A 20429-nucleotide genomic window follows, 5' to 3' on the forward strand; every position below is an offset into this window, starting at 1 on the left:
CAAAGTAATTGGCCAACAATTAAGAAGGCCGTTTTTGCTGAAAAAAATATGTTGTGCTAAGTTGACTTCAAACTACCATCAAACGTGGCAGTTGAAGACAGCTTTAATATTTTTTGAGTTTTTATTATTCTTTGTGATAGAAAATATAGACATAAATACTTTTAAAAATAATGTCTTTAAAAATATAAATGTAAAAACTCTAACTAATGCTGCTGCCCTAAATTTAATATTTGAAATTTTCAATTAAGTATTTTATTTCTGAAACTGGTTCCACATGTTTTTGACAATGGGAAGTTAGATAAAACTGCTATAAAGCTAAACAGCAAGCAGTTCATAGTTGTATTTAAAAATGTTCAAAGCTTAAACAAAATTACAATGAGGGTGCATTGAACTGAAGCAAAGTACAACGGGCAATTCAGCCACTATGCAATTTGCAAGCAACAATAACTTATTAATTTGAGAATAAAAAAGTTGCACATTAGACAGTTTATTGCCATTAACCAAATATACTGTTTTTATACCTACACAATTGTTTACTGTTTTTTATATGAAAATAAACCTTAGACGAGTAAATAACATCTTATTTGTATATAGTTTAATATCTAAAAAAATTCAATAAGCTGAAAAAGATGGATAGAAAGTTATAATTTTATTTGACAACAACAAAAATATAAAATATTAAAAAATATCTTATCTTGTTGTTTTACTAGACTGATTTAGAAAAAAGCTCAAACTTAATGTTTTTGAAATTTCCGTTTGTTTTTTAAAATTATCAATATTATCCTCTGGAGGTTGATTATGACTATCAATGAGCAAAAATATACGTTTGTAATTTACTAGATATTACGCGATACTTAAAATAAGAGGCGGATACATTTTAAATTTTAGTCCAATTGACGACCTCAACAAAGAATTAGGGTAACCCTGGTTTACGACATATTTTCATTGACTTTTCATTTCAGATTCACGCATATTTAAATTCAGACACTTTGCTTTTTTTTTAAGGGTTACAACTTAAGAAATGTTATACAATTGAAAAAATAAACTATACATATATACGTCTAATTAATACTTACATACAGTCTTTTTATAAGAAACTTTTTAAACAATTCTAGTCACGAAGCTAAAAAATCTTAAAAGTATAATAATTGTCAGTAACTTTAAACAAGTACAATTTAAAATAATTTTTGAAAAACAATGTAGGCATTTATTAGACCTATATACGCATTTTTCAAATTTCAAAAATTTAATTATTTTTTTTTTAGTTGTTGTTCTTTAAACCTTTTTTTAAGAATTAAGATTGTCATAATTTGAATTGACATTTAACCCTGCATTTCGAACCGTAAGTCAGATAAATTAGTCTTCCTTTTCAGTACGCACTCTGAATACAGCCAAAAAATGGCATACTCAACGGTAAGCCAATACTCACAAGTGAAGACTCAGTAGTGTTGTTTACATCCAAAAACGTGTTTATCTTTTCGTAATGTTTCTGTGTTTTTTATTATTTTAGTTATATAAAACTTTTTGTTTAATATTTTACCTAGGTATCAAATCCCAGGCCATTAAAACAATACATATAAATAAAAAAAAAATCGGTTTTAAACAAAATTTAATATATATATAAAAAATTATGATAAGATATTAAGATATAAACTTAGACATCCTATTACGACAATTTTAATTTTATTTAATTGAATAGAGTACATATATAATAAAACAAAACGTAAACTATTGTTAATAGAATTGAATATCTTAGATATTAATAAAATATACACCAAAAATTCAATTTTTAAATAATCGATTATTATATTGTTTACCAAATCCCTTAGCACGTTAATAAAAGACAAACTAAAAAGAAGAGTATTTGTTTATGATACTAATAATGAGTCGACTTTTTTAAAGGAAAAACATTGGTAACAAATAGAACTAATGAGCAAAAGTTTATAAAAATATAAATTTTACTTCAGTTTAGTCAGATGATATTTTAATACTTTTACATATTTTTTTTTACCTTAGAGCTTATTAAACAAAATAAATTACTGATATAAACGAAACCATGCCAAACTTCATTATTACATAAAAAGACCATTTTTGTTTTCTTATAATCCCCTATAGATCCTAATATATACTATTTTTCAAAACTTAATATATAAAAATTGTTAAGCCATTTTACAAAACTATTTTTTGTTGTTGTAATGGATTTAGATAATACATAGTTAACAGAGTACTAAAATAAAACTTACCTATAATTCATTTTAATTTAATTTTTATTAACCTTATGTACATGGTAACTCATATTTTATAATTAATTTTATATCTATTTTATTTTTATTTTCTAAATCATCGCTCTGAATATTTTTGTTTTTAAGCTTTTGTTAGCGTCTGATGAACTGCTCTGCAGGGAAACGGCGTAACGCAATAAAAGTTAGATAAAAAATTAGTATAAACATCATTATTGACTTAGTATATGCTTTTAATGAGCGTAGCTCATGTCCAATTTTTTTAAGAAATCTAATGTAAAGTCTCATTAGTCTGTGAGACGTATAAAGAATACAGCTTCAGTTAATGCATCATTCACTATTAAGTATTTATCAAGTTACCCCCTAAGCTGGGCAAACATTATCAATGTGAAAAAAATCTTTATAGCAATGATAAAGCACTATATCAACAACTGACTAAACATTGATAACAGTTTTTATTACACGAATCCTTTTGTTTTCCAAAAAACAACTGGCGTTTATCTAAAAGGTTTCTAACAAATTTATCTACAACTTCAGAATTTCTATAGTTCTACTATTTTTTTAATTACATTACGCTGAAGTATAAATATTTGAACAAACGTAATGTTTTACAGAAACTATTATTTCTGTTTTACTGAATGAAAAACTATTGTAGGACCATTATATAATGTTTTTATTAAGTAAATCACACATCCAACTGACATTTAAGAATGATGAGTTTATTTTGTCATTTGTTTTTTTAAGTTTGACTTAAAAATAAGTTCTATAACAGTATTTTTATTTTTCAAGTTATATAAATATGCAAACCTAAGTTCTAGATGTAAATATAAAATTGATGTTTATTCAAGAAAAAAAAATCTCTTGAATGTTTTATATTGGTTTAGAATTTAGATTTTGAGATTTTAGTATTTTCTCTATGATTAGATAAATATGACTCAAAGCCCTGTTTTGATTTTGAAATACGTGACTTAAAATATGATGCTAGTTTTTACATCAATTTCACTGAAGTTATTGATATAAGTGACCCATAATATTTTGAAAAGTTTTACAAAGACGGCTTTTTTATTGGTTAATAAATAGAAAATGATTGAACAAGAATGTTTGATTTCAAAATATTGATGTTAATATAAAAAGGTAAAAAAAATAAGCTTAATAAAACGTTCAAAACACCTTCTACTCCAAAGCGTAAATAAGTTAATAAGTATAAAATCGTTTATTTTTTTCTAACTATAAATTGTAGACTAAATTTTTTTTTTTGGATTTTTGGCACTCTTTTTTTTTGTTTTTTTTTCATGTGTTTCACTTTAAGAGGACCAGGTTTCGATACTTGGGTCCAGCGTAAGACAATAAACTTGCAACAATAACAAATAAACATACTGCAGATTTGTTTTAGTTTTGTACAGTTTTTAAGCTATAAACTAGTGAACAACTTTTATAATCAAAGTAGCAATTACATAATAAATAAACGTAATTGTATACAAAAATTTCGAAAACACAACATTTTGATTTAGATATCTACTACAAATATTTAAAAGTACTGATTGTAAAATATTTTTATAGCTTTACTTAAAAAGTTGTCAATTTATTTAATTAAACTTTACTTATTTGTCGAAAGAATATATGGTGTTCCTTTAATTTATTATGAAGTCAATTTTTAAGTAGTAACTTTCGCTATAAATTTTCGTTGAAGAAACTAATAGTAAGCTATTTTCCTGTATTTTAAAATTTGTTGTTTTGAGTTTTCAGAAGTAAACACCACAAAAGTTAATATTGTGATATTTATTGTTACTTAGCCATTATTATTACATCGAACTATATAAAGTTAACATAATTTCTTTTCGGTACTAACTTTATATAAAAATTTGAGACAACAATTCATTTTGCAGTATATTTTATTTTTGTTAACTAAAGATTTTTCAATCTACCTTTTTCAATAGTTTTTGAAGATAACTAAACAGATTTTTCTAAAATAGTAAAATTAATAAAATTGTAAGATTATGCGTCATAATAGGTAAATAAAATTACATGTACTAGGCCAGTGCTTCTGAACCTTTTTCTAGTGGCGAAACCCTTTTCCAAAGTTCAACTTTTCCGCGGAACCCCTAATTTAATTTTACATAAAATGTTTAATATAATATTTCCTGCAAAAAAACAAAAGAATTTCAGTGAAAAACGTTTTTTTTAGCAAAACTATATCATTGTTAGAAATCATACCAATTGTAATAGTATTAAGTCGAGTCAAACTCAAAGTGCGCCAGAGGCAATAGGTATTTTATGATTCTATAATAAATAAACGAAAACAAACATGATTAATCGCAACGTCATAAAAATCTTTCCTTGCATAATAAAAACAAAATGAAAGCTACAAACAATAACGAAATGAACATGAACCTAATCAAATTCACAGATTTTTGTAATAAACGGGTAAGATGCCTAATGAAAAATAAATAAAAAACATTTAGTGCGAAACTTGAACTTGTCTCTTAGCAACAAGCATGTCAATGCGCAGATTTTGGATAGACTGAGACGGAGACAGGCAGATAAGGTTGGAGTCAGCATACAGTTCCTTTGCTTCGCTTTAATGTTTGTTACATGCGAAAAGCCGGACTCGCAAAGATAAGTGGTGGTGAATGGTAAAAGAAATCTACTGCACGCTTTGCTAAGACAGGGTACTCTGAAATTGCACATATCCAAAAATCTAAAAGCTCCTTCCCTTTGAAACTCTATTTTAAATTGCTATCTCAGATAGTTGCAGCAATTCGTTTTCTGTATCTGTAGGAAGATTCACTTCTTCTGACGCAATATCACACATAAAAGGATTCAAAGCCCATAAATTTCCGATGCGAACATCTTCAGGAAAATAATGTTGAAACTTTATAGACTAAAGATCAAGGTGGTTGTATATTTCGTCAGAGAAGTTGAATTCTATGCATTTTTCATAGGCCTCATCAAACCGGTGAAACATCCCAAAATTACCACTGCTAACCTTTTTCTTCCAAAAAATAATTCTATTTTTAAACGCCTCAATCTTGTCTGTCATGACAAAAGTGGAATTTAGCTTCCCTTGCATGCTTAAGTTCAAAGCGTTCAATTCTTCGAAAATATCGGTGAGAAAAGCTAGACTGGCCTAAAAAACATCATCTTTAAAGAACTTCACTAATTCTGAGCCTTCATCTTTAAGAAAGGTGAACACCTGCTTCTTTAATTCAACAAGACGAACCAGTGTCCGCCCCTTCGACAGCCAGCTAACTTCGTTGTGATAAAGAAGTCGCAGATGGTCAGCATCTAAACTTTCACATAGGTCTTTGAAACATCTGGCCTTTGTGTAACTTTTCTTTATAAAATTAACAGTTTTAATCGACGATGAGAGAACTTCTAGTAAACAAGAATGAAGATGTTTTGTTGCCAAATTTTCTCTACGTAAAAAACAATTTATCCATTTAGCTTCAACTGCTTCATCCTTCATTTTCCTCACTACACCATTTTTGGACCCAGTCATAGACGCTGCACCGTCAGTACAAATGCTGACACATTTATTCCACTCTAAACCCTTGCTGATGAAATAATTTTCGACACATTTCATTAAATCAACATTTAGAATTTGTTTTGATTGCTCCTACATTGTTTGCTTTAGTGATAATACCAGTATTTTCATGATTTCACTATAATAGAAATTCAAAAAATTTGCAAAAATTTGCGCAACCAGGACACCTATTAACAATGAATTCCATTAAAAGTCCTACCGCTAGATAAACACTAAAAAGATCAATGAATGCTATAATTGTAAATGTTTTCCATTTTATGTGTTATATTTTTTTATGTTTTATGATTTATGTTTTTTTTTCTTTCAAATTTCTTTTTTTTAATTTCGAAAGGCTTCGCGGAACCCCTGAGAAGCGTCGCGGAACCCTATGGTTCCGCGGAACCCTATTTCAGAAGCACTGTACTAGGCAATGCTAATATAAAGTTGTTTAACAAAACTTAAAGTATAAGATTAAGTACTAGAAATTGAAAGTATTAATAGCAATTTTAATAAGAGGAAACCGACTTATTTAAACTTTCTTAAAATAAAATTAAACAACAAAAACAAAACTTAGTAGCGAATTTACAATAATTTAAACAAATTAGAGTTATAAACAAATTTTTGTTTGCATAAACTTGGCTTATTAGTTTTAATAAATATAGACTCTAAAACACTTAAATGATACATGTTACGTCCTTTACAAACAATTGAAAACATATTATCGTTATAGTTTTTTGCGCATTCTAAATTATTTAACAGATGTTCACCTATTGCCGATTGACTTTTTATTGGCTTATTAGTCCCATAGATCATCCAGTTTCTCAATGCGTTGGTCACGTGTTGGTCCCTTCTTATGTGAAATCGTTGCGAAGTTCTCCCAATATACTCACTATCACAGTGGCATTTGTGTTTATAGATTATATTGCATTTTTCTGGATCAGGAGTGAGATCTTTAACAATTCCGTTAAGTGGTTTTCTAGTGGAATGGGTAATTCTTAAATTAACTGCCCCAAAAGTGTTATCTACGGTTTCTAAAACTTGGTTTTCAAAAAGCTTAGCTTCCTTTCCTAAATATGGAAGTCTTAAATATACTACACATTTATTTGGGCCGTGTTTTGTAGGGCTGACAAGCTTGGCGGTAGTCCTATTGATAGTCCACGTGACCAACGCATTGAGAAACTGGATGATCTATGGGACTAATAAGCCAATAAAAAGTCAATCGGCAATAGGTGAACATCTGTTAAATAGTTTAGAATGCGCAAAAAACTATAACGATAATATGTTTTCAATTGTTTTTAAAGGACGTAACATGTATCATTTAAGTGTTTTAGAGTCTATATTTATTAAAACTAATAAGCCAAGTTTATGCAAACAAAATTTTTTTTATAACTCTAACTTGTTTAAATTATTGTAAATTCGCTACTAAGTTTTGTTTTTGTTGTTTAATTTTATTTTAAGAAAGTTTAAATAAGTCGGTTTCCTCTTATTAAAATTGCTATTAATACTTTCAATTTCTAGTACTTAAGCTTTATACTTTAAATTTTGTTAAACAACTTTATATTAGCATCGCCTAGTACATGTAATTTTATTTACCTATTATGACGCATAATCTTACAATTTTATTAATTTTACTATTTTAGAAAAATCTATTTAGTTATCTACAAAAACTATTGAAAAGGGTAGATTGAAAAATTTTTAGTTAACAAAAATAAAATATACTGCAAAATGAATTGTTGTCTCAAATTTTTATAAAAAGTTAACATAAATATACTTTATAGTAGTCATTCGTACAATATTTTGTTTTGAAACACATAACATTGAGTTACCAGTGTCCTTTTAGATAATATCTTGTTTCTGGTTACTTTACTGATGTATAAACAAGTTGTACTTTTGAACTTCTGTATTAAATAAAAGTTTCAGAAGTAGGCAAATTTTATAACTTAGTTTAAATCTAACTTAGTTTTTTAATTAAAACATTAAACTAGTTCACTTATCTTTCTTTTTTTTTGAGGTTTTATAAATTAATTAACAAGTACTTTTGTTCGTAAAATTACTTCTGTTGTTATGCAGTACTGTAGTTATAAGTTCTTTATAAAAATTCTAGGACAGTATGTTCCGTTAAAAAATAAAAATGTTCCATCAACATATTTCAAACTGAAATACGCGATTGTAATATTACTTTTTCAACTTTGACTGCTCACTTACTAAGTGCTAGAAAAATACTTGCTGAAGCAACATAGTAATGTAAGTGAAGGACAGTAGAAATCTATAGTTTGTACATCATTTGTTTATTAATTGACAACTAAAAACTACTTTTACGTTCAGTTAAATTTAGGTATCGCTTAGTTCTCTATACTAGGCTTTTTTGGAATTATTTTTAACTTCAAAAATTTTGCAATTTATTAGCTCTAATGTCAAACATAACATTTACTTGCTTTATTTAACTTAAACTAACGTTAGCTGTTTTTGAACTAAGTAATTTACATTCTTAAGTTTAGAATGTTTTGAAGCAGTTAAAATCATTTTATTGTTTAAAAAAAAAATTATTCATAACTTTATAAACTTTTAGATATACTTTTTGTTTTAGCTATAATATTATTAGCTTATATACGAATTAAAACATTTATTTATATCAATAAACTTGTATATAAATTGTGAAGTAAAAAGCTTGACTACTACATATCAATCTTTATGATACCAAATAAACAAATTACATGATCATTAAGAGTAAGTAAAATATAAGTCTTTAAATTTATAATTTAGAATTCTGAAACTTCAATAGCAATTAAAAAACAATTTTAAAGTATTTGTAAAAAAAAAACTAGATATTTATTTTTGCTTAGAAGTTAATATTTGTATTTTCAGACTTAAGTTGAAAAAACCGAAGTTTTGTTTTGAAATTATTTGGTCTGGATCTGACCAAATCTTAGGTAGGATCCGGCGAACCGAGCATTTTTAAAGTAAAATCCGACTGAATCCAGATTCAAGCAAAATCGGGCGAATCTAACCGGATCTGGATCTTAGATAAGGTAGATCACTAGTTTACCTTACAGATTAATTTTTATAACGGTTTGTTATTTAAGGTAACTAGAGCTTATTGTTGTATTAACAAATCTGTCAATTACACACTTTTATTTGATTTTTTATTAAACAAAACTACAAAAAAAAATGGTGATAGAGATAAATTTCGAAAAACTTAATGAAATATTGTTTATCGAATGACACTAATATATGTTTAAACATATTATTTTCAGGAAAATATAGCTCAAAATATTTGACTGCCTACGGGTTAACTACTGCCTACGGTATATCAAAACTAAGTTATGTAAACAAGCTTTTATGACAATATAATTTTAGTTTTAAGTATTTGAATAATAAATAATTTTGACTATTTTGCTAGCTCCACTAAGATTTTACTTTTAAACGTGTATTAAGTTGATTAGTTTATTTATTACAAAGTAATATAATACAATTAGTTTACATTTACGACAACTATAAAAGTTAAAAAAAATAACAAACATAATGTACTTGAACAAAAAATTATAAAAAAATGTATTTATAATAAAAAAGTAGTTGAAATATGAAAAAAATACTAAAGTTTTTAGTTGTAGTTACTTTTGTTTATTAAATTACTGGTAATTTACTTATTTTGCGGAATAAGTGTACTTATTTTAGTTTTTTTAATAAAGATTTTGCTTACCTTTAGTAAATTGTTATTCATTTAGTGTTTTGTAAAACTTTTAGTCGAAAAAAAACTATCTTTGAATTAAAATATGTCAGACAACTGATAAATTAGCAGCATAACTTTAAATGCCTCTAAGTGCTAAACTGACGTAATAACAGAAAATATGCTAGAAATTATTCTTATTAAAAATAAATTCCAACGAAAATCCATGTTGACTTGATATTATGATCAGTGGATTAGATATAAATTAATTTTAACGCCAAACACTTGGCTCAACAATTTTTTATAATGTCAAATTAATTTTTTTACACATATAATAAGCAGTCATTTACTTTATTATATTTTAAAGTTTTACTTTTATCTGAATAAAACTAATGTAATTCTCTTAACTTACAAGTTTTAGTTTTTTAAATTCCAAGCTATAATAATAAATCTGTTATATTTTATTGTTTTTCGCGACATCTTTTTTTCTTACACTTATAGTACTTGTTATTTAAAAAAAAATAGAAAAAAATAAACATAAAACTTAATTTTGCAAAACATTTTTTAAGAAATTATAGACATAAATTTTACATTATGTAGCATGCTTTGTAAATACCTAAAACAACGTTGTTTTATCCTTACTTTAATTTATCTTTCACTTTCTTCAAACTGTTAAGTTTTATTTTAAAGAGCTTACATAAAAGCTTTCAAAAGAGTGTAACATTTATTTAATAAAAGAAAAACTTGCACCAGATAATAGGTAAAAAATAATTTAGAGTTTTTAATCTTTTATCAAATTGCACATCAGAATTTACTAAAAACTAATAGTTTTTTAGCCGCTTGAACATTGAATAACACAAATAAGTAGTCTCTATAAGAACAAAAAAAAAACTTAAAAAAGTATTCAAGCTCTTTGAGTAAGAATAAAAAAAAACTTTCAAATAAAAGTGCTTATATTACCAAATTACATAACTTGTGTTAAACCATTTTAAAAATTAGCCTCAAGTTTTTTTGATTTAAACGCCAGTTTGTGGTTTGTGCGTAATATATAGCTAAATTCTTCTTAAATTAATTGCTATATAAATAAAAAACAATTAAAACAGTCATTTAAAAAAACACTTAAAACTATTATCATACTATTTTTTTTGGAATCCTATACGTTCTGTAAACTAGTTTTAGTTCTATATTTAGCCAAAGTTAAAAATTTAGTTGTAACATAAACAAGAATATGTACGTTTAAAATTAGGGTTTTGTTAAAAACGGAAATGTTTAAAAGGGTTATGAATTGTCTTTATATTTTAAAGCTCTGAAGAGAAGTTACACTTATTTTTATTAATAATTTTTTACTTGTTGCATTTTTATCAGTAATTTTTTTCACAATTTAAACTGATATTTTGACACTATTTATTTTAAAACCTTAACTATTTTCCGAAATACAGAATTTATTTTAAGTTTTAAGTCTGTTACAACCTCTAGTTATTTTAAAATAAAGATGCTACTCTATTTTTGTAGGTTAAGATATACATTTGGAGTATAAACACTATATATCAGTTCAAACTTTTGCTGACTATTATTTTTCTTATTTACAAACTTTAATCAAGTACTTTTAATCAACTATAGTTAGTGAAACATTAAGGTTCGCTGTTACTTTATTATAAATTTAAATGTAAACTATGAGATATAGATAAGAATGAATTCACAAGTTTTAATGCTTATTTTAAACCGAATAAAATTAAAGATTAATGTTTTCTTGTGTTTAGAAATTTAATGAATATGCCTTTATTATATTATTTAACTTAAACAACAGTTGTTAACAAATTATTACTTTAAGCTATTATATCTTTATACAAACCTAGCTTATTTAAATGTTACATTTGTTTTATAACATTTTAGTTGCACAAACTTAAACTTTTAAAATTTAGCACAAAATTAACTAAATTTAACAGAACAATAACACGTTAACTAAATTTGTTAATTTATATATAATAAGAAGAGTTTTAAAAGTTTCTTAATAACCTTGAACTGTTTAATACTACTGACTTTACTACTTAAAGACTTGTTACTTGAACAAACTTTAGAATATTCAGTTTTAGATTAAACATGGATGTATATTTTTTCAAACAACTTATTAAGCAACATTATGTAGCTTATACAAATTATTCTATTTTAACTAATATCGAACGCTAAAAAATAAGCGCATTCTAGGCTAAATAAAAAAATTGTTTTAAACTTAAAGTACTTGGTTAATTTAAAAGTAATTCGGGTAAAAGTAAATTGCTTAAAAACATGCTTAGTTTTTATTTTTTTCAAGTTATCTAGTCTTTGAAAATTGTATGACTGGCTTTCATTAAGCTCACTTTTAATTTATTTATACAATATTTCTGTTATGTATATAGCTTGTTACTAACCAAGTAAACATACTATAGTTTTCTAATTATCGTTCAATGATTACTTAGTTTCTTTACTCATATAAATTAAGTTATCCAATTTTTTAGTAGATATTAATTTATAACGTAAGTTAATTAAAGTTCATTAAGAGATATAATTTTTATTTAAATCATACAAAAAACTATAAGTTCAATCAAGAATATTTCACTCGTACATATTTATAACAATGTTTACTCTAACAATAATTTTGATAGTTTTAGTGGACGAAGTAAATTCACTTTTATCTTTCGGTTGATTTGATGACTCCTGTTATTTAATATTAGTATTTATTTCCAAACAAAAATAGTGTTCTTTGTTTTTTTAAAAAGTATTCGTTTAAAATTTAAAACTTTAGCTTAGTTAATAAAGTAGCTATAAATGTTTTTATTTAATAAAATAGAATAAAAGTATTTTAACATTTAAAGTCTTATAGCTTTTTAGTACTTTTAATTTAAGTTAATGATATATGGTGAATTTGGTAAATAAATATAGCTACATTTGTTAAAAGTTTTGCAACTTACAACTAAATATTTACAGAAAAAATGAAGTAAATATCCGAGTAAAACCAATGAATTTTATAGTTAATTGAAAATACATTGTTTTTACGTTTTCATATTTTGCTTAAACCAACTTATAGAAATAAGTAACTGGATAAATGATGTTATTTCATTTAACAAGTAACCTTACAAACGAATCATACTCTCAAAGTATACTTGCTCTTTTAAAAAGTTCAAAATATTAAATAAAAACCAAAAAACTCACTTTAGCAGACTTTATTTTCGGATTGCCATCTTCTGTTTGTTTCAGTCTCGCTTTAAAGTCGGTAATTTTGTTGTCCATTTCTGAAATATGTATAACATGAAAGTATACCTTACAACAACCATAAAAATTACTTGCTTTAAGTAAACTATAATGACATCTTTTGTCAGAATCAAGCTGACTTATTTTTGTTTAAGGTTCTTTTAAACTTAAACGTTTTATTTTACTTTTAAGAAATTAATCAACCAGAACTCACTTTTCTATTGTTTAAATCAGATAGTGCTATGCTACTGTTTAAATTGGCTCTTATATACTCTTTATAATTTTTGATAAGGAAGTGGTTTTTTAATTATAAAATTAAGTTAAACTGTTTGTAAATATTGATAAACTTTGTTCTTTAATCAGTACTAACAACATCCCATATTTAAACAACAATTTTATTGCGGAAAAGAAAGATAAGGTAGTTTACAAAAAAATTCATAAGTTATTTAAGTTTGTTTCAAAAGCCTTATAAAAGAAAACTTTTATGAGCTAAAAAATACTAACTACTATTTCTTAACTTGGTGGTTTGTCTTAAAAATTTTAATATTTATTTTTTTACAAATTTTCAAAAATTATAGTTTTATTTATCTAACTTAGGGGTGAGCAAACGTAAACAACCGACAGGAGAAAAATAGTCCTTTGTAGACCGGAGTAGGTAAGATATATCTTTTTTAAATATTCAAAATCATAATTTATCTTATAGTTGTATGTATTTAAAATTTAAATAATAAATAAGTGTACTGTACTAAGTAAGTTACAAATATTCATTACGTAATTTTAACTAATCACACTTAGTTTTTAATCATAAGCTTTAAATATATCTACGTTTGGTTTTTGTTTTGTTTTTCGTTATATAAGCTCATTGCATTTCATTTGTTTAAGAATAGAAATCTCCTTTGTTTTACGAAGTGATAATCTTATTTGTTTAAAACGTAGTCATGAAGTTATTAAAAATACACAATTTTAAGTAAGTTAATTCAAGTTATCAAGTTTTTCACTGTATTCTATATAGCTGCTATTTGTGCACTGTTTATTTAATTATAACACTTTATCGAAGTAAGATTGGTGTAACAAAACATTTTATTAATAAAAAAACAATTTTTGTCTCATTAAAGTGTGTTGGAACTTACAATAACAAAATTTAAACTTTAAATAAAGTCTTTCAAAGAATTATAAAACTCTTATTATTCTAGTTTTACTTTAGACGTAATTAAGCTTACTTTTAAGTAGAATGGAGAAGGCAATTGTTAATAAAATGCAGTTATACAAAGAGAGAAATTTAAATAGTAAATTAACTAACAGTAGCAAAGTGAAAGGCAATATCAACACCTCCCTAAACTATGGAGACTTTAAGTTTATGGATCCTTGTCTTTTGATGAAATTCTGCTACATTCAAATACCCAGTTGTAACTCGGAGTTTCTGAACATGTGCAACGAGTTGGATCAAAACTTGCAAACACTAAGAAATCTATGATAAATTTCTTAGCTACTAGGAGTTGTAAAAATGTAAAGCTAAAGCAACAAATAGCGCGACTTGTATAACAAGTTCCAAATTATAACACAATAAAATGTAAATGTTTTACCGCAGGCTTTTGTTTTCATGGTAATTACTGGTCTTTTTCCATTAAAAAGTAAAAATATTCAAGTTCTAAGTTGATTTTTATACTAATATTCAAAGTAAAAAAATATTCTACAACTTTTTGGTAAAACAAGTTGTCAGTACCATCTTGTTTTTTTTCTACAAATATTGTTAGTGAAAGTATTTTTAGTTTTCAAAATGTTTGTAGCATAACTGTTGTTGTAAATAACTTTTGTTTAGTTTTACTTTAAAAAACTCAATCTTTGTTACTAATGAGTTTTGTTGATTGTTGTGTTTTTAATAATAAATACTTTTCGTTTAGTAGCTAATAAAAAGTATACTTTAATGTGATTCAACCTATTTTTATTTATGAATAGAAGTAATTTCGAACAATTTCTTATCTACTGAATGAGTTATGTTAGTAAAGAGATGAAAAGTAATGATTTTAACATTCACAACTAACGTTTATGTTTATAACTGTATAACACATTTTATTAAGATTGATCTGAATTAATTTTATTTTCTAAAACTATTTTTAACTTGTCTTTATCAAGTTCAGTTTATTTGCCAACTATGAAAAAAATTATTTTATGAAGAAAATACTACTAATAAACATACAATTAAAAACTTAATAAAATATAGTATAAAGTGTTAGTATTTAAACTGTTTTCGATGCCATCTAATAATATTTAAGTTTTAATTACGATTGGGTAACTTTATTAGTAACCAGACTAAATATGATAACCTTTTGTGGTTATCACAGTTCTATCAGTCGAAACTATGAAAAGTTTACTTTAAGAGTCTACAACTATTAAAATACATTCACTATTTTACAACAAATTTATTTACGAAGTAGTTATGATTTTAGCTAAGCGCTTTATTTATAGCCACAGCTAAATTACTATCAAAAATTCGTTTTAATAGATTAATGACCTTTTTTTTTGCATATTACAAGTTTAAAAAACAAAAAAAACTACAGCCGCATAAACCTAATCAAATGATGTTAGCTACTCATGGTTAACTGCGAAAAAATGTAAACTAAGAAGATAAAAAAAAAGATATTCTGATTTGAAAGTAGTATGTCAAGTTACTTAATGTAAAATATTATCAAAAGCAAATTATTTAGAAATGTTTATAATTAAAAAAAAAAGTTTATATATTTTAAATTTGTAGTTATTTATCTTTAATGAAAAAGATATACATTATAATCTTTAATAAAAATAATAATAAAAAGTGTTTAATTTTATTCGTTCTTATAATCAATTCTCATTATTTTTTTCTTTTATAAATACTCTTACTTTTATATATCAATATGTTAATTAAAGTTATAATGTGTACGGTATCTTTTTTTGAAACTTTTCATATTGTAAAACGGTGTAAAATGAATTTGGACCTTTAACTATTAAACTAATATACAAGTAAATTTAAAAAAAAAATTTTTTTGTGTAAATTAACTGCTCATTAAGGAACCCTGGTAAACTTTTGTATTACAGCATAAAATATCAAAAGTTTTAATTATCATTGCTTAATTTTTTTATATTATTTAAATTATATTAAGTATTTTGCAGTAGTAGTATGTACAACTCAACTCATACTTTTATATTATCTTTCACTTATACTTACACACAACCGAAATGTTTTTCTGTGCACTAGGTCTTACGACCAAACATTTTATTTGTCGTTCAATGAACTTCATACTTGTCATAAGACTTTTGTTATTTTATCTGAATTTCAAAGTTGTTTCAGACTATCACACATTGTATTTTGCTAAGTTAGTATTCAGAGCGCCTAGCTGCATTTTTCTAATAATATTTAAAGTAGTAGAAATGAATTTTTTTATACATATATTTATTCCTAAATACTTAGCTATTTTAAACTTATATCATCATGCGTTTGAACAAATATTCTAGAGTCAGGAAGTATAGTTTTATTGGTTACTTGTTATTTATAGTGCAATGACATTTGAAAGACTTCTGCAACGAAAGACTTATTTTAAGTTCTAACTGCTGTATGATATAATTCGTCTTATACACCTAGAATTCGTTTCACATAACACTTTAAATTATCAACTGCTGAACTATCAGACTTAGTTTATATAAGTTTACAAAAAGGGACAAATATAGTCAAGTTTTGTATATATTGTTGATACACCATACTCGCAAAACTATCTATAACTCGAAATTTTAAATCCCCTCGTTTTAACTTTTGTAGGTGTAATGAGAAAAATAAATAAAGAACTATTTTCATAACGTCATGTTTACAGCCTTGGTGAAAGGGTATCTAAATCAAGGTTAACTACTTACTTTTTGTACAATTTACGATAGTAATCAAGTTATAGATATTTAAAACCATTAAAAATTTTTACTCGATGTTTTTTCACATCGGTTTAAAGACAACAAATTTTATTTTGTTTTAGTAAAGCTGCATTACAGAATAAAATATTTTGTTAAGGTAATAAGCAAATTGTGTTACCTATAAAACTTTGTAAAAAGACTTTTTATGAACTGAAACGTTTTTTATCGACAAACTTCTCTGTAGTCAAATGGATTCTGATTTATTTTGTCAAGAGCACATCTACTTGCTATAAAACTATTTTTGTTAATCTAAATCTAAATTTTAATAGCAACTGTATAAACTTATCTACTCTGAATGGCTTTTTTTTTATTTACATGTTTGCTTAGCAAACATTTTTTGATTTTTTTTTTGCTTTCTACTTTAAATAGTACATTCCTAAAGTTCAGATATATAAATACAAATAACTTTAGTTTTACACAACGTATCTCGGTTCTTATTAAGATAAAAGCAAAATCTTTAAAAATAATTTAGAGCATTGTATTTAAGTATAATATTCTTATACTTATATAGTTTTTGAAAATGGATTTTAAATAAAAATAATTTCATTGTAAATAAATTTAAGTTTAAAACTTAATGACATATAAAATAAAAGTAGCTAATATAAAATTATATATTTTGTGGGCATATATAATTCGACGTTACGTTTAATTACAACGTATTGATTTTTTTAGACTTAAAATTTCTAATTCAATATTATGATGCGGCGACTGTCGTTATGCGGTAGGTCAAACAATTGAAAACGACCAAAAAAAGATCATAACAACTTTGCACTGTATACGTGTATACTGTGTATGAGAATATTATGAAACTAGCAATATAATTACTTGCAAATAATGTTACCAAGCTTTTATACAAAATTGAGACTGTAAGGTAAATGTTTTACTTTGTTTCATATAAACTAAAATAACTATCTTTAATATGAATAGCTCTATAATAAATGTTTTCATTTTTAAGTTTTGTTAAGTTTGTATAACTTTCAATAGTTGTAATAGAATGTTAATTTTAAACTTACACATTTTACAATTAAAAAAGCACTAGTTAAGGTTAAGACTAACAATGAGGTATCTTTTTTTATAAAACTACACATTTTGTTAATTATGTATTACTAAATTTAGTATGGAGCACAAAACTCTCAAGGTTAGTACTTAAATAAATCAGTTATGATATTTTGTTTATCTTTGATTGAAATACCAAGTAAAATTAGTTTAAAAGATACTTGATCAATAGTAAAATTTGATTAAATTTCTATAATTATTAAATTCAGTGAAACTTTTTTACATGTAAATTTTATTATTTAACGTCTTTACTCAAAATTTTTTAACAGAATATAAAGAAGGTTGACTTATAAAAGACATAATACTCATTAAAATATATGACAGCTATTAATAGGATAATTGTTAAACTACTTAACTATACTTACTATAGTTTATACAGTATCCTATTAAAAGAAAAATTAAATATAATATTTAGTATTATTAAAAACTTAAAGGTTAAAAAAAGTTTGGGAAATAGATTATGTAAAATAGTTAAAATAGTAATCTTTATAATTCCAATCAAAAGAAAATTTTAAACTAATAATTAGTAGATAATATTTATAAAGACTGATGCAAGTTTTTCAGAAAATTATTATAAGGTATGTTAATTCAAGAACAGATAGGATGATTTTTATGGTAGATGATGTGGGTAGTTAATTTAATAAGTTATACATTTGTATGTATTTTACTTTACTATGAATTGAAATTTATCCGTCAAAAGTTAAATATATACTTATTATAGTGTGAAATTGAATCCATACACACATAATCCAGTAGAATCTTTATTTATGTGACTTTATTTTACTGTTAAGTACCAAGATCATAAATGATTTACTTTAGTATCAATTAAAGCCCAGCATCGCTTAGCTCTAACATTTTTATCTGTCCTAAAGTAGGGATAAAAAACAGCAGGCTGGATCAGACTCGACTACAAAATTTACTAGCCGTGTATTTTTTGGTATACTTACAATTCCCATTCGCAATTAATTCCCATTCGCACGAATCTCAACCGAGGAAAAGTTACTACCTTTTTTTTCTTCATTTATTTAGTATTCATTATTAAGTACACTATTTAAATGTTTATTATTTATCTTTTACTTTCAAAGATACCCCTAACCCTTACACTTGGTCGGGTTGGATCTAACGTCTGCCGTAGTTGTAGTTTATAAAAATGACCAACTAAATTATAAAATATTTTTATTAATTGTGTTTATATTTTATAATTTCGATTTAAAATTAAATTTTAAAACTACTTTATGTAAACCATAGTACTTTAATTTTGTTATGTCATAAGATTTTTGCTGTTAAATTGTATTTATTAATTTTATATTGTATTTTTTAGAACTATGCCGCCACCTCTAAAAGAATATTTAAACAAATCTAGTTCATAAACTTTTAAAGGTTTCATACTGGTTTTAGCCCGCCAAAAAAAAAATCATCAACTCCTTTTAAGGTATGTTTCAGTAGGTTTTAAGTAAATTATGTTAAATACATTTGATAATTATGTCACTAGTACCAAAAGACTGTAAGTTAAATAATAAAATGTCCTAATTTGTTGAGTTTGTCAACTGTTTTACTATTTGGGTTATTGCATTTTCTTGTTAATAAAATTAAATACTAATTCAAACTAAAACTTTTCTTATTTTCCTTTAATTTAAAAGAACTTTTTAAAGATTAACTTTGTTTTTTATTATGCATTCAAAAATATCTTAAATTTATGATCATCTCATAAAGTATTAATTAAGATTCGGTTAGAAGTTAATTAGTTCAAAGACGTTTGTCAACGTTAAGTAAGAGTAAAAGGTTTTAAGATACTAATTTATCATTTGAAATACAAAGATTTTGTCTCAAAAAAAATCTAACACTAATAGCATAACAATACTTCATTATAATTACTATTAAAATACTAGTCATTCAGCTACAAGCTCAGTCTCTTTTTTTTTGAACGGATATTATAAAAATTTTGTTTTCAAGATGCTTACTGCATCCCATGATCTGACAGGCCACTAAAACTAACAAGTGATCAGGAAATCCAACTTTAAAATTGTATGCTAAACATTAATAAAATTTATATTTGTTATTTGTATGGTTTTAAAATAAAAGTTTAAACTAATATTTAGTTCACACTAATTATAAAATGTTATCAAGTAATTAATTAATTTTTAACTTAATAAACTTTAGTAATTTAGGTTGTGTATAGTTTATACAGTTCAGTCTGTATTTAAAACTTAACAAATACAAATTTATTTATTGTAGTAAAATTTAGAAATACATTACTTTTATTATTTAAAACAAAAATTATTCAATCTTTTTTATATAACACTATTATTTATACCCTTAGCATTGGCTTAAAACTTTGTTATTGAAAAATAAAAAAAGACTTTAGAGAACAGAGTATGTTGAATTAATAGATTTTAGAGATATATTCCCTAGTTTTTTATTGAAGTTAACCCTTTTAAAGAAATTAAAAAAACTATGACCCCCTCAAACAAAAATACTCAAATACAACTCTCCAAAACTACCATTTAAAACGGCTAATTTGCTTTTCTTATAAACTCAGAAATATCTAGTGTAAGTTTTAAATTATGACCTCATGACTCCCCTGTGACTAATTTACTGATCATGCTCCTCTCCCTCTGGCCTCTTTGCTACTTATGGCCCTTGGTCTAACTTAATCTGCTTTCAGTCGAGCTTCTTTTTTAACATCTCACTTTAAATTTTCCAAATTAAAAATAATAATAAGGCAATTAATCATTAATGACATAAATTTGTTGTGATTTAAACTAAAATGTACTTTTAAAAT

General features: G+C 24.9%; 1 protein-coding gene across 1 annotated transcript; it reads right to left on the reverse strand.

Annotated features, from left to right (window-relative positions):
• Nucleotides 1-5367: 5367 nt before the first annotated feature.
• Nucleotides 5368-12697, reverse strand: LOC145840423 (uncharacterized). Its single transcript, XM_082947685.1, has 3 exons — nt 12620-12697; nt 6521-6951; nt 5368-5794 (listed from the first exon to the last, which is right to left on the reverse strand). Exons 1-3 carry the CDS (start codon nt 12695-12697, stop codon nt 5368-5370), a joined length of 936 nt encoding a protein of 311 aa, XP_082803811.1.
• Between the last annotated feature and the right edge of the window lie 7732 nt (nt 12698-20429).

Source organism: Thalia democratica, chromosome 1, assembly GCF_965202585.1.
Source record: "Thalia democratica chromosome 1, ktThaDemo2.hap1.1, whole genome shotgun sequence".
Taxonomy (NCBI): Eukaryota; Metazoa; Chordata; class Thaliacea; order Salpida; family Salpidae; genus Thalia; species Thalia democratica.

Coding starts and splice junctions, on each gene's coding strand:
- LOC145840423 (XM_082947685.1), bottom strand. CDS start 12,697: ATGGACAACAAAATTACCGACTTTAAAGCGAGACTGAAACAAACAGAA. Junction 6,952..12,619: donor CGAAAATAAAGTCTGCTAAA/GTGAGTTTTTTG, acceptor TTAGTCCCATAG/ATCATCCAGTTTCTCAATGC. Junction 5,795..6,520: donor TCGGCAATAGGTGAACATCT/GTTAAATAATTT, acceptor TTATTTCATCAG/CAAGGGTTTAGAGTGGAATA.